This window comes from Ovis aries, chromosome 5 (assembly GCF_016772045.2).
Source record: "Ovis aries strain OAR_USU_Benz2616 breed Rambouillet chromosome 5, ARS-UI_Ramb_v3.0, whole genome shotgun sequence".
Classification (NCBI taxonomy): Eukaryota; Metazoa; Chordata; class Mammalia; order Artiodactyla; family Bovidae; genus Ovis; species Ovis aries.
The window spans coordinates 48968021-48980805 of NC_056058.1; the positions used below are offsets into that span (position 1 = coordinate 48968021).

At 34.5% G+C, this 12785-nt stretch overlaps 2 protein-coding genes across 4 annotated transcripts in view; both read left to right on the forward strand.

Annotated features, from left to right (window-relative positions):
• PURA (purine rich element binding protein A) overlaps nucleotides 1-12767 on the forward strand; it is a 20970-nt gene extending 8203 nt beyond the window's left edge. For all 3 annotated transcript variants that reach the window (XM_060415335.1, XM_042249407.2, XM_042249408.2), the window contains exon 2: nucleotides 1-12767. This exon is cut by the window's left edge and continues 2060 nt beyond it. The gene's annotated coding sequence lies outside the window, so the exon portion shown is untranslated.
• Nucleotides 12391-12767, forward strand: IGIP (IgA inducing protein). Its single transcript, XM_027970309.3, has one exon. It carries the CDS (start codon nucleotides 12391-12393, stop codon nucleotides 12589-12591), a length of 201 nt encoding a protein of 66 aa, XP_027826110.1. The 3' UTR covers nucleotides 12592-12767.
• Nucleotides 12768-12785: the final 18 nt, after the last annotated feature.

Genomic DNA, 12785 nt, shown 5'->3' on the forward strand with positions numbered 1-12785 from the left:
GCTTTGAGTAGGCATTTTGTCATTATTGTGTATATGAGATGTACTTGTATCGTTCATAATATATTTTTTTTATTATGTGTAGAAAGATTTTAAAAACTTAACTAACGTGCAGCAATTTCCAGTGAACCTGTACTTGGACATCAGGTAGTGAGTCTATTTGTGGTCACTAGCACTGTCTCCTAAACTTGTAAAAGGTCTGAAGCTATCCTTTGATTTTTGCCAGTGCTATTAACTTATGTAGACCTGTTAACAAGCAGAGCAACACAATTATAGTTATCCTACTGAGCCATGGATTCTGAGCTTCATTTTAAAAGTGAAAGCCAAGTTGGTGTATGTAAAGGATTTCCATGTAGCTGTGGTGCTAGTTATTACTGGCTACATTATATGCTAAGTGTATTTGTGTTCCCCAAGTGTACAAGCCTTCTATCAAAAGTATGTTCTATAACTCATATATTCAAGGTGTAGGGTATGAAAATGCAAAGCTTAGGAGAGCACTTTACCAAGCTGGTGTCCTCCAAACTGAAATTGTTTGTAACGATAGTCTTTTACAGGTTTTCATTTAAAGATGTTTGTGTGCTTTTAATTGACAACTAACTTCTTGCTGCTGTATAGTAAAATATTAATATATTTTTATCATTAAACTGCTGCATGACTATCATCTTTGAGTGAAGAGAAAATGTTATAAAAAAAAAAAGATGCCTTAAACAGTACATTTTGGTTTGGAATTCTGTAGAAAGTATTTTGGTTTTTAAAAAAAGGGGTCTTGTCTGACATAGTTCTGGGGATGGAATTGTTATCTTGGCAAATCCAGCCATATAGATCTAACTGCTGTATGTAGAAGACACCACCTGTAGGAGCTGGAAGGTATCAGTGCTTCTCACATTGTAAAGCATTGGCCTAGGAAGGTGAAACAGTTGTCTTTTTGAAGGATTTTCTTTTCTGCTGGTTCTTTGGGTTTTGATTTGGTATTTTTAAGCTCCCTGGTTGAGTGTGTTGTCTTTGTTTTTGAGATCTACTGTATGTGTTGAATAACAAGCTATTTCCATTGTACTGTGCATTTTCCCATTAAATTGTTTGCTTTTAATATTCATACAATGTTTAATATGAGGTGACCGTACAATAGTTAGGAGTTTCTTTACTTACAAAATCACTGGAAATGATTAAATTGCTTTTCCCCTTCCCCCCAAGGTGCATTTTTCTTATTTCCACATAGTAAAGTTGAGCTTTTACAGTGCATAATGTGACATTTGGAATGCTTATCAACTGCATGTAAACATTAATAACCTGCACTTTTTTGTCTTAAGGTTTGTTGAGCTGTTTTGTTCACTGTACTTTAACTGTGATATGGAAAAGACTGCATTCTCTGTGCTGTTATTAGTTAGGAAAGAGAATTGCTTTGATTTTGTCTCTTGTTTACTATAGCTTCTTAAAGTTAAGCCTTGTACTACAGGTTGTTGGAATACTCCTAGATCAGTGTTTCATAGTAGCCAGCAATAAGTAGTGCAAGTCAACAAAAACACAGCAAACTTAGGCAAAGTGTCCTTTCTTTGAGATGCGAGTTCTTTCATGAGGTTTTCTTTAGGGTCCAAGTTACCTAAAGTGAAGCCTTTCATAGCTATAGACTTCAGATTCTGCTTGGAATCCTACCGGATCAAGAAGCACATACATTGTGCAATTATCTTTACACTATAACAGTTAAACACAATCTTACTAAGATTTTGAAACCAGTGTCTGATTTATGGTCAGTGGATTTTAAAAGAAATCCGCATTCAGATCTTTTAAGACTTAAGACGTGATCATAGAAAAGACTAATGACTGTAAAGATGCGGTTTTTTTTGCATCTCACTTTATCTCCCCAAGCACCCCCAACCTACCCTTTTCCCCCTCTCCTGTTTCCTCCTTTTTCCACCCTTCCCCCCAGGTGCTCGGTACTTTACCAAGGTTCTATAACTCAGTGTTTTATGTTGGAGTTTTTCCTTGTTTTTATTTTACTAGTTGGTAAACCCTGTTTGTGCTGAAACAAAAAAGGAAATGGTATATTTGACCATATGTGTTATTCATAGAAGACAATATGATCAAATGTGCCAGAAACATGTAAACAAAACTTAATTCATGACAAGTATGCCTTATTTTTAATGATCTGCTTTGTCTTACAATTAAGGTCCAAGAGCTTGGTTAAACTATACTATTTGCCTAAGTATAAAAGAACACTTGAAATGCATTACATTCTTTAAAATGAGAGACATTGTCAAGTAATTTAATCCAGAGATCAGCCACCAGATTTTAAATGCCCATATAAGTGTGTGTGTTTGGTATTGTTTGTTTTTTTCTTTTTTTTTTTTTAAGTCACCAAATCTTTTTTTAAGCTACTTTTTATTTGTGCCTCCTATTTATCATGCTGATGTTGGAAGCAGCAGTCATCCAGCCACAGAGGGAGCTAAAGTTAACTAACCAGAACTGTAGAAATCATTATACATGCCTTTGACAACAAAGGAAGTTCATAAGAAAAGCCATGTTGGCTTTTCCTCCACTAGATAACAGATTGGAGGTAGATGAATATTTGCCAAATGGAAAAAAAGACAATGTGAGTCAGAAAGACAGACTTTTCCAGCTTCTCAAAAGCCATGGAGAGTAGAAACCAAAACCAACAGGGAAATAAAAAACCGTGAAAGTCTCACTTTGTAGTTGTCCCATGCAGGGGTTGAAATTTGACACAAAGTGAAAAATATATCAATGTATTTTATAGGCCTTCACATCTAGAGATGGATAACTATCGCAATTTGGTTTTTCAGGTGATGGAGAAAGCTGCTAGTAATTTTAACCCCTGCCTAAAGAAGAAAGATAATTTCATTTGGGAGCAAGTACTTGTTGCCTTGAAAAATAGCACTGTAATAGCCTATGATAATTAGTTATAGAATAACCTTTTTCCCTTTTAAACTATGCAAATTATTAAATAAGTGTAAATTAGGACTCAATTAAAGATAGTTGATTATATTGCAATCAGATGGCATTCACAAACTTAACTGGAGCATATACAAATAAAATCTATTAGTCTAAGAGTTTTGTATGCTAACAGAAAAAATATAATTTAGCTACCTATTCTAAAAATGGTGAATATTATTAATATTGTACAATAGGACTGGGAAGACTGCCTCCTTTTTTGAAGAGAGAGATTAAGGATTTTTATAATTGTTTTTCATCAAATTTTAATATTTTTGTCAAATTTTTAGGTATTTAATTTGTAAAACAGTTTGCTTTGTACTGGCATACAGAAAATAGGGTATTGATTTTAAACTTTTTGAAGCCAAGTGATCAAGTACATTTGTAATAAAAGTCAATGGATCTATATCAGTTGTACTCACTGTTTTCATTTCTTATACTTATTGATATAGGAATGCTGTACATTTTCTGCAGGAACAACTAAATTTGGGTGGAAGGGAGGGAAAAAGATAAGTCCATTGATAATGAGAATATGGGTGGGTGCCATGACCCAACTACTTTATATAATCTTTAAGTCAGTTAGGATTTGGTATATTAAAAAAGATGTATAGGTCACTTTTTTCCTATCTTTTTTCCTATGAAACTTGATGTTTGTGGGGGTTGTCTTGTTCATTTTTTTTCTGTGCTTTCAACATTTTCTATTTAGCAATGTTGATACTCTCTGAACTTTTTTCTTTTATGTTTTGGGTTATCTGCCAGCCATGATTGACCCCACCATGGGCATGATTATTTTTATCTCCCACACATGGTGGAGCAAATGGCAGCCCACTCCAGTATTCTTGCCTGGAGAGTCCCATGGACAGAGGAGCCCGGCAGGCTACAGTCCATGGGGTTGCAAGAGCTGGACATGACTTACCAACTAAACCACCACGCATATGGTTCACACTGTCTTCAGTATTCCCACTCATTCTTTCATGTTACACATGCATACATTTCCATATGATTTCAGAGTGGAGATTTCTGAAATTGTTGTTCTGGTGGCTTTCGTAGCTCCCTGATTTCTTATTTTATATGTGAATGTACTTTTAAGATTTTTTTCCCCCATAAAAAATGAGATACCAAATCTGATGACTTTTCATTTTCAGTATCAGAATGAGATCCTGCTTTCTTATATAAAAGAATACTAAGAGAATCTTTAGCCACTTAAGTTTGAAAAAGGTTGGTAATAACTGAGTATAACATTTATAGTTGATGATCCCTAAAATTGGATATCAACGATTTGTAGATATATATTTATATATGCGCACTTCCCCATGAGAGTAAAATGAATAGGAAAGAGAATTTATTAGAATTGCTTAAGTGAATAAATTCACTAAAGTAATTTGTGCAAAGGTGTTTGTTAAAGTTTATCTACTTTTAAATCATATAATATTTATTTTCATTGAAAGTTAACCAAATTTAGACCATTCATAATGAAATTATGTGAAACTTAAGTGATCACTGCTATTAAAATCACTATTTTTACCCAGCAACGTTAATATAAAGGATTTGCAATAAATCTTTAAGAAAAGTTGATTTTAACGTTTGAAGAGTTATTTGCTCCTAAAATAAAACCTAAATTTAAGGCCTAGGCCCTTTGACAGGCTCTTTTAGAGCAGAAATTTCATTACTATGGCGATCATCTAAATTAGCATTAGCATGAGTCAGGCAGAATTTCATAATGCAGGAACCAGGTAAAAAGTGAAATATATGATTGGTTTCAAGCCAACAGTTTGTTACCTTTCAGTTGCTAAACTGACTACAAGTTTTGATGTTGGATGGTCCTAGGCAATTTATATCTTTAGGAAGGTTGAATATGGCAGAGGTCACTTGTCAGAAATATTTTTCTTAAAAAGAATTTCATAGCTACTCATTTTTATTTTGTCCCCATATTGTGTTTGGTATTTATTTTCTTTCTTTTTTCCTGATGTGCTTTACTTTTGTGGAAAATTGTCTTGTTTGATAGGTAGAAACATGGTGGTGATCCTCTGTGTAAAACAAAGTTACTTCTTATGGACCAGAAAGATTTTACTCATTTTGGAATGGCAAGATTTTTGCATTTTCATGAGTATATACGTTGTTTTGGTGGTTATTAGTAATTTGCTTATAAATTTTTATAACATTTCCTAGAAAAAATTTAAGCTAAAGAGTTTAATTTTCTTGATTTAGGGTGTGCTTTAATAATTTAAGAAGCCTCCAAGTTCAAGGACCAAACCTTTATATTCTAGAATTGTGAGAAACCTGGAAATACTCTTGTTAGCATGTGTTTTGCTCTAAACTGGATTAACACAGAAAAATCCTAAGAGGACTTAGGTTCTTACTACGAAGTAGCAGTCAAACTTACAGGACAGGTGACTTAGGTATTCACGTTGACCAGCTCAGTGATGGCCATCCGCTGATGAGTTAATAGTCGTATTGGGGAATGGATCAAACTCCTCTTGAGCTGGAGTGGATTGGCAGTTTCCAGTGCAGGTAGTTGTTGGTGACATTTGACCTACCTCCCTACCCTATACACTGGAATTTTCTTTTTCCCATCCTCCTTTTTCCTTGTTTTGCTCTCTCTTATACTTCTGGCCATAGGCCTGCCAGTGGCACTCCAGTTTACCTCCTCAAGAAGGAAGTAAAGAAATTCCTGACTCCTGCCTTAGAAAAGAACATAGTTAACTGATCCCAGAAAGATTTCTGTATTATGAGGTAATTGGGCAGTTTTTTCTGACTGCTGTCTTCCCTATAGTCTTAAGTTGGCAGTTTGAAGAGCATTGACATTGTTAAGATATGTATGAATTGAAGAAAGTAAGAAGTATGTGTATTTTAGGTAAGTTCTTGGAGCTGAGACTTATTGGTTTGGAAATTTAAGAGCAGAAAGGGGGAGAGCTGTTTAAAGTGTTTATGAATGGAAGTGTAAGAGGTATACAAGGGAATAGTTTGGAGGTAAAGTGGGAGAAATTTTTACTAGAGGTAGGAAAAGACACTGAATTTAAATGAGAGTTGTTTGCTAAGGACAGTGAAGCTGATGTTCAATAAAGAAGTTTTCAGAAAAAAAGGGCCCCTTGTTGGTTATGAGAGAGCTGTTGGTCTGTTATGATGATGATGATGATGATGCAGTATATAAATCTGTTTTCAGGTATAGGATATTTGCTTTTCTGGACAAATATAAATAGCACAATTGTGGAATGGCAACTTTTCTAGTTAAGGCAAATGGTGCTAGAGACTTATTTTGAGGGGAAGAAATTTAAAAAGTTTCGAAGTGTTTCACATTTATTTTTAAACGATCAGAAATATTTTATCATACAGACTATTCTCCTGAACTCATGTTACAATGCAGTTTACATTTGCTTTTCAAAATGTTCTTTAGATCAAATTATTCAGTTTTGCAGTCCGCAAAGATCCATATTATGCCTTGCTTTATAGAACCTTGAGCCTTTGTTCCACATAAATTTCTAGAAGTACAATAAACCAGGTTAAAAATAGTGAATTGAAATCTTAGGTGTCTTTTCTATTTGTTTTCTATTTGCAATCCTAGCAACTATTTAACATTGTGGCCCTTATGAGACCCTCAAGAATATATATTTCTGAAATTAGGCAACATACCCGCCCTCAAACTCAAGTTTCTGTTTATTTTTCCACTTTCTATGTTACTTTAAAATTGTGTCCCAAGAGTTCATTGGTGGCAAATATTAATAATATAATTTAGTATATCTTGGAAGTTCTTATGTCCTTTGTAGGGTGAAACTGATTGTGTTAAGATTTCTGTCTCAGTATCCCAGTAACATTTTGATAAGATGAAAAGTTGCTATAATACTTGTTTTTAAAGTTACACTATTCAACTATATTTGAATTGACTGTTTTCTAGTTTGGTATGGACTTAATCTCAGTGATTTTGACAGATTAATGTTTCATTTTACCCAAATCTGTATATTTTAGTGATAAAACCTCTTAAAGATAACTTTTAAAAAAGAGGTTCTGATTTTGTATTTGGAATGTAATTTTTTTTATAAATGTCAAATACATTAATAATAACAGTTATTTTTATTTTAACTTATTTTGTAGAGTTGGCAGTTAGTATGATTTTCATCCAGTAGTATTATATGTCAGATTTTAAATTATGATGGTTACATACTATAACTTAAGTCAGTGCAGAGCCTTCTTAAATAACCCCTCCCTTAGGAATTGTTTAAAAAAAGTGAATTCCCAAACCTGTGTCAAGAACCAGTGATTTAAATGACTGTGAGACAAGTCTTTGAAAGGCTTCCTTGAGTCTAGTCAATAGAGATAAATGATAGCCCATTTCCATGCTGCATACAGTTGTTAGGGTTTATAAAGTTGTCAATATGTAAAAGTGCAAAAGCAGGAAAGACTGTAAAGTTGCCTATAAAATTTCTAGTTTTCATTATTTGCACTATTTATCTTTGCACTTGATTTTTTGAAAGTTAAGACTAGTCACTTTCACTTTTGTTTCTAGTCTTTTCTAATTTCTTACGTTTTCAATATCCCACCCAAAGCAAAACTTATATGCAATTAAGTATTCTTTATAAGTCCAAGAAAATATTTCGTAGTGTTAGCTATGTAGAACAAAAATTTGTTTTGATAAAATTTTTAATATGGGCCTTTATTTGCCAATAAAATCCTTTGTAAATGTGAGTTTTATTAAACTATTTGAATAGACAAAGTGAAAGGGTAGAAAAAATATATATACATACATATATATATATGAAGTGATGTCTTTGAGATCCAATTTCCAGCCTGAAATGGCCTGATTTTGGAGTGTTAATTTGTTTTCAGTGAAGTCAGTGAGATTTGAGTCGAGCTGGGCATTGGCTTAAAAAGCTGAAAGTAAAGTGGGTGGCAAGTGGCAGCTCCCTCTTTCATGTAGTTTTCCATAATACTCATGGAGTTTCCTTATGGTCTATGTGATATAACTGGTGTTGAAATAACTATATTAGATGAATATTCCTTTTTGGAATTCAAGGTTGACTCACTTTTTGAGGAGGGGGGTAGCAAGGGATAAGAGACTTTATTTTAACTAGAGGCATTCGTATAACCTCAAGATGTACTCTAGAAAGAGTAGGAGAACAAAAAGCGTACCTGTGAACATATTTTTTGTCTTAGATTGTGCGACAGTGTTTGGAATTGCAAAAAAAAAAAAGACAGTTTTGTCAATAGAACAGAAATGTGTTTTGACTGAAATTATTTTTTGTAAATTATTATTTCATTTTATACTCCCTCTCCCATAGCCTTTTAGGAGCTTCATACTTAAAACCAACAAGCTAGAGGCCTCTCTTCAGAGCTGGTTTATTTTTGGAATGCCTGAGTGTGTTTCTGGATGGAAGGGGTGCGGCAGGGGGTGGTGTTTTAATTCTCGACATGCTCTTCTCAGCACGTTTTGCTATTTATTCTGGATCTTAAGTTTGCAAATTCTGTTGAAAATTCAGTGATGTATTTGAAATGAGAAAGTTCTCTATGACATAGTGTGAATGTGTGTGGCTGGACTCTATTGTGGAACTTTGTGGCTTTGTTTTTAATGAAGGTAGAAAGTTATAAACTTCCATTGTTCAGACTTGAGGTTTATCTAGTGGAAATGTGCCCGATAGTTACCTAAATATGGACCAATTTTGGGAAATGAATGTTGACAAATGAGTATTTGACTCTAGATAATCCTTTATTCAAAACTGTAACTTAAAGGCTTTTATAGTTGTCTTAAGTTTTATGTTGTCTTGGGTTAAATGTGGATGATGATCAGTAGTATATCTATGAATTTTCTTTGGGAAAAGAGAAATATTCAGTCTCCAAACCTTTTCTTGGAGACTAAATTTATCGTATATGGAAAATGAAAAAATTTTAGAAAGTGGCTTTATTTTTAAATAGGGTTTAATCAGCTTAATTATTTTTTCTAGTTTGAAGCACTTATTTCCCAAATATGAATAAAGGGAAAAGATCAACAATATGCCCCCCTACTTTTTGAGGACATTTTTAGTTTTTTTGACCCTATTTCCCAATCCTAGAATAAAACAAATTACGGGTAGCCCTCTTAAGTCCCTGTATCATCTTTTTGGGGTCACAGATACCTTTGATTATCAGATAAGAGTGATAGACGCTCCCCCCAGAAAGAAAATACCACATACACAGTTAATTTTGCATACAACCTCAGGGGCATCACACATCTTCTGGAATCCAAGTTAAGGATCTCTGCTCTAAACTCCGTAGAGAAAATTTTAATGCAATTAATTGATAAAATTAGAAACTAAGTATTGGCATAAAACATTTCAGATTGGAATGACTGTTAGATGGTGGCCCCTACTCACAAAATGTGACATTCTAGACAGCTTTTCTAGACATTCTAACAACCAGACAGAAGGAAGAGAGCAGCGAAGTTCTGAGAGTGATATCTAAGGAGTTAGGGCATCTCTAAACATGGGAGCCACTTCTGGTTCAAGGCAGGGGTCAGGGTGCCTGACAGCTTCTAGCAGGGTAGAGTTTGATAAACCACAATGCTCAGGATGCCAAGGGGTTAGCCATTATCTTAACCCCTTCCTCACCAAAAGATTTTAGTTTTGTCTGTTGGGAAACAAGATGTCACTAGGAAAGAAAAAGATTTGCCTTACAACTTTGCTGGAACACATCAGTTTGGTGACGTATGGGACACCGGTATTGTTTTTGAGAAAGTAGATAAAACCAAAGTAAATTATTCTACATAGTGTAGAACATTATTTACTAGTAACATTTGTTTGGATGTGTTAGCTTTGACAATTTTTACCAGTAAGTATTGGTTTTATTTAAAACTGGGAATCCAGTGTATGAATAGGATAGTTGATATATCTGTCCTTTCCCCCTATAAAGAATAGTTTAAAGGTTTATGCATACTTTTTATTTTTCTCTCTTGACGCCATGGAGTGGAGTGGGTGGGTGGGTGGGGAGAGATATTTGAGTCAACAGACTGACAAAATGTCTTCTTCAAATTGAAAAATTGAAAAAGCAGCACCTTATTTAAGTCTAACTGTATACCATTTTAGTGCATGTATTAGTTTTAATAATGATTTTTGGTGCATGCCTTTGGGCTTATTCAAAAGTGTACATTAGGAAAGTATACGTATTTCCTTTCTTAGAAAGGAGATGTTTTTCTACTTTGCAACATGTGATTACAAAAATCTTCCTCTGTGGGAAGATTAACCATGTATTGAACTACTGAAAAGTATATATTTTTAGATATACAGAAGGAATCTACATGGAGCAGCATTCAGACCTATATAGAAGTCATAGCATTCTGTATAGGACCAAAAAGGAAATAACATTAAACAACTTAAACAGACTTTGTTGGGTAGAAATACCTTTAGATCTTGCATTGACATCCAAAAAGAAAATGCCACAAAAGTTTGCTGAGAACTTTTGTTGTTTGAATTTTCTCTGTCAGTGTATTTAGCCCAAATAGAACAGCTTTGGGTTAACACATACATAGGAATCAAAAAAACAAAGCTAACTAAATAAATCAGTCTGGTTTGCCAATCCAGCTTGACTAAATAAGTAAACTAATCACCTGCAACATGAAAAACTGTCCAACTCCTCTAAGGTTTTGACAAAATAACCTTGGCTGATGTGGGGAAACTCCCACTTTGATTTCTGACCTGACAGTGAAGGTTCATGCTTGACATGATTTCAAACCTGACAGTGTCTGTTTAAGGAGCTATGGTACAGTTTGCTAATTCAATCTCAGATACCTGTTGATTACCTGTGAGGTCTAGAGTCCAAAGTAGCCAGCAGCCGTATCCCTGAGTGCTCTGTGCCCATCAGATCTCTTAAAGTTAAGCAGGGTTGGGACAGGTCACAGCTCTGATGAGCGACCTCAGGAGCTGTGGACAGCCCCAGATTCAAGAATTGTATCTGCTTTCTTGGGAGTCATCGCTGAGCTAATGTCCCACATGGTGTTACTTCCTGTAGATGCTCTCTCTTGGAGGAGGCCCAGAGCACACATCCTGATCGCTTGTGGTACTCAGAGAGGGGGTGCTAACTCTGATGCCCTGGCCAAATTCCAGTTTAGGGATGTGGGTCTTCTTGCCATTCTAATCGGAAATGTGCATCGCTTCCCATTTTCCCTGTTGATCTCAGTGCAGACTGCACTGGTATATTTCTTTGCCCTGATCCCAAGTCTTTAAGATGCTGGTGTGTATTATATGGGCCAAGTTCATGCCTTATCCTAGTGCTGGAAGGTTGAGGAATGAGTGAGCTTGGTATCACAGTGCCCTATAGTAGGAGGGTAAACTCTTGTGATGATTTAGGGATGAAGTTGGCCCTCTTTTTAGCGTAAGTTGGGAATGTACACTGGTCAGAGGCTTCCAGCCATGAGGTGTGAACTGAAACCTATTTTCCCTCTTTTCTTATAGCATGTTGAGAAAATCTGTTGGGTTTTTAGCAGTCAGGGAAGGCCGGAGTTCTGCAGCTTTAATCTGGGTAACTGAGGCTGGTTTGAGCAAGACTTTGGTTAATTAACTAGGTTCTCAGATGCCACAGACTCCGTGAAAAGTCACCATTATTTTCAATGGTTGTGATAGAATTTCCCTCAGTAGCCATTATTTTAAGATTATATTGCAGAGTTGCTTTATTTGAGCTTTTTGTGTATACACAATCCCAAACTGGAAGAAATAATAATTTAAAAAAAAGGAATCCTGCTGTGAAAGGTATATATTACTCTAGATTTTTCTTACTGTAAATATTGTAAGATTGTAATACTGTCGATATTTTATTAACCAACAAATGTTAATCTATGTGAATTCAGACTTATTTTAAATGTGCTTCTTATTTACTGTGTGTGGTCCCTGTTGCTGACAGTATTAAGTTATATTCTGATGTAAGATTAACTTTATTAAAGAATGTAAACATTAATGTTTCCTTATGGGAAAACAAATAAAGTATAAAGAAGACAATTCTTTTCATTAAAATATACTGTGTATTTACACTTGCTAGACCCAGCACCACTTATAAATTTAGTACACTGTTCAAAATTTTAGTTAACACAGCTGACATGGTTGTGCTCTGAAAGCCTAAGAGTAGGTATTGTTGGAATATGAACAGTTTGTATTTGTCTGCTGTGAATCATAATCTTGAAATTTCTAATCAAGTTTGTAAAATTTTTATAGTAAAACATTTTAATGACAATTTAAAAATTTATCTTCTCTAAAGAATGGTCAAAACAATATCCTTTCAGAAATAGAATTGTTCTTTAATATCTTTCCAAAACGACTTTGGTTAAATGGACCAGATGTATATTAGTTAAAATTTAGGACAAAGTTGTAATATTCTTTGAGTTTACAAGTTAATCCTTATTGGAGATGTGCCAATTATACAGTAGAATATCATTAATTTGCACTGTTTGGGGACCCCATTAAGAATGCTGAATTTTGCCAACTAAGAAGTAAGCAAATGCAATTTAAAAGTAAATTTGAGCATTCTGTATTAAATCTGTGCAGCTATCATCACATGAAGAAGCGCAGTGTGTCGGGCTGTAATATAACCATACTTGCTGTTGTGTCCTCCCATCTCAGTGCTGGGAACTCACCATGTGGAAACCAAGCAAATGTGTTGTGCATCAGCCGGCTTGAGTTTGTTCAATATCAAAGCTGAAACTAGCGAGGTCTGCTGTACTGCTTATTGAAGTATTGTGATTCTTTTAGGCATTGATTCTTAAAAAATATATACTGTAACAGTATACTTTGTACAGATTTAAAATTTTATTTGAAAAAAATGAAATAAAGTAGGCAAAAAAATAAAGATGTTTATTTTTCATGTGACCGTATAAACAGATCAGTCTTTTGTTT

Coding starts and splice junctions, on each gene's coding strand:
- IGIP (XM_027970309.3), top strand. CDS start 12,391: ATGCAATTTAAAAGTAAATTTGAGCATTCTGTATTAAATCTGTGCAGC.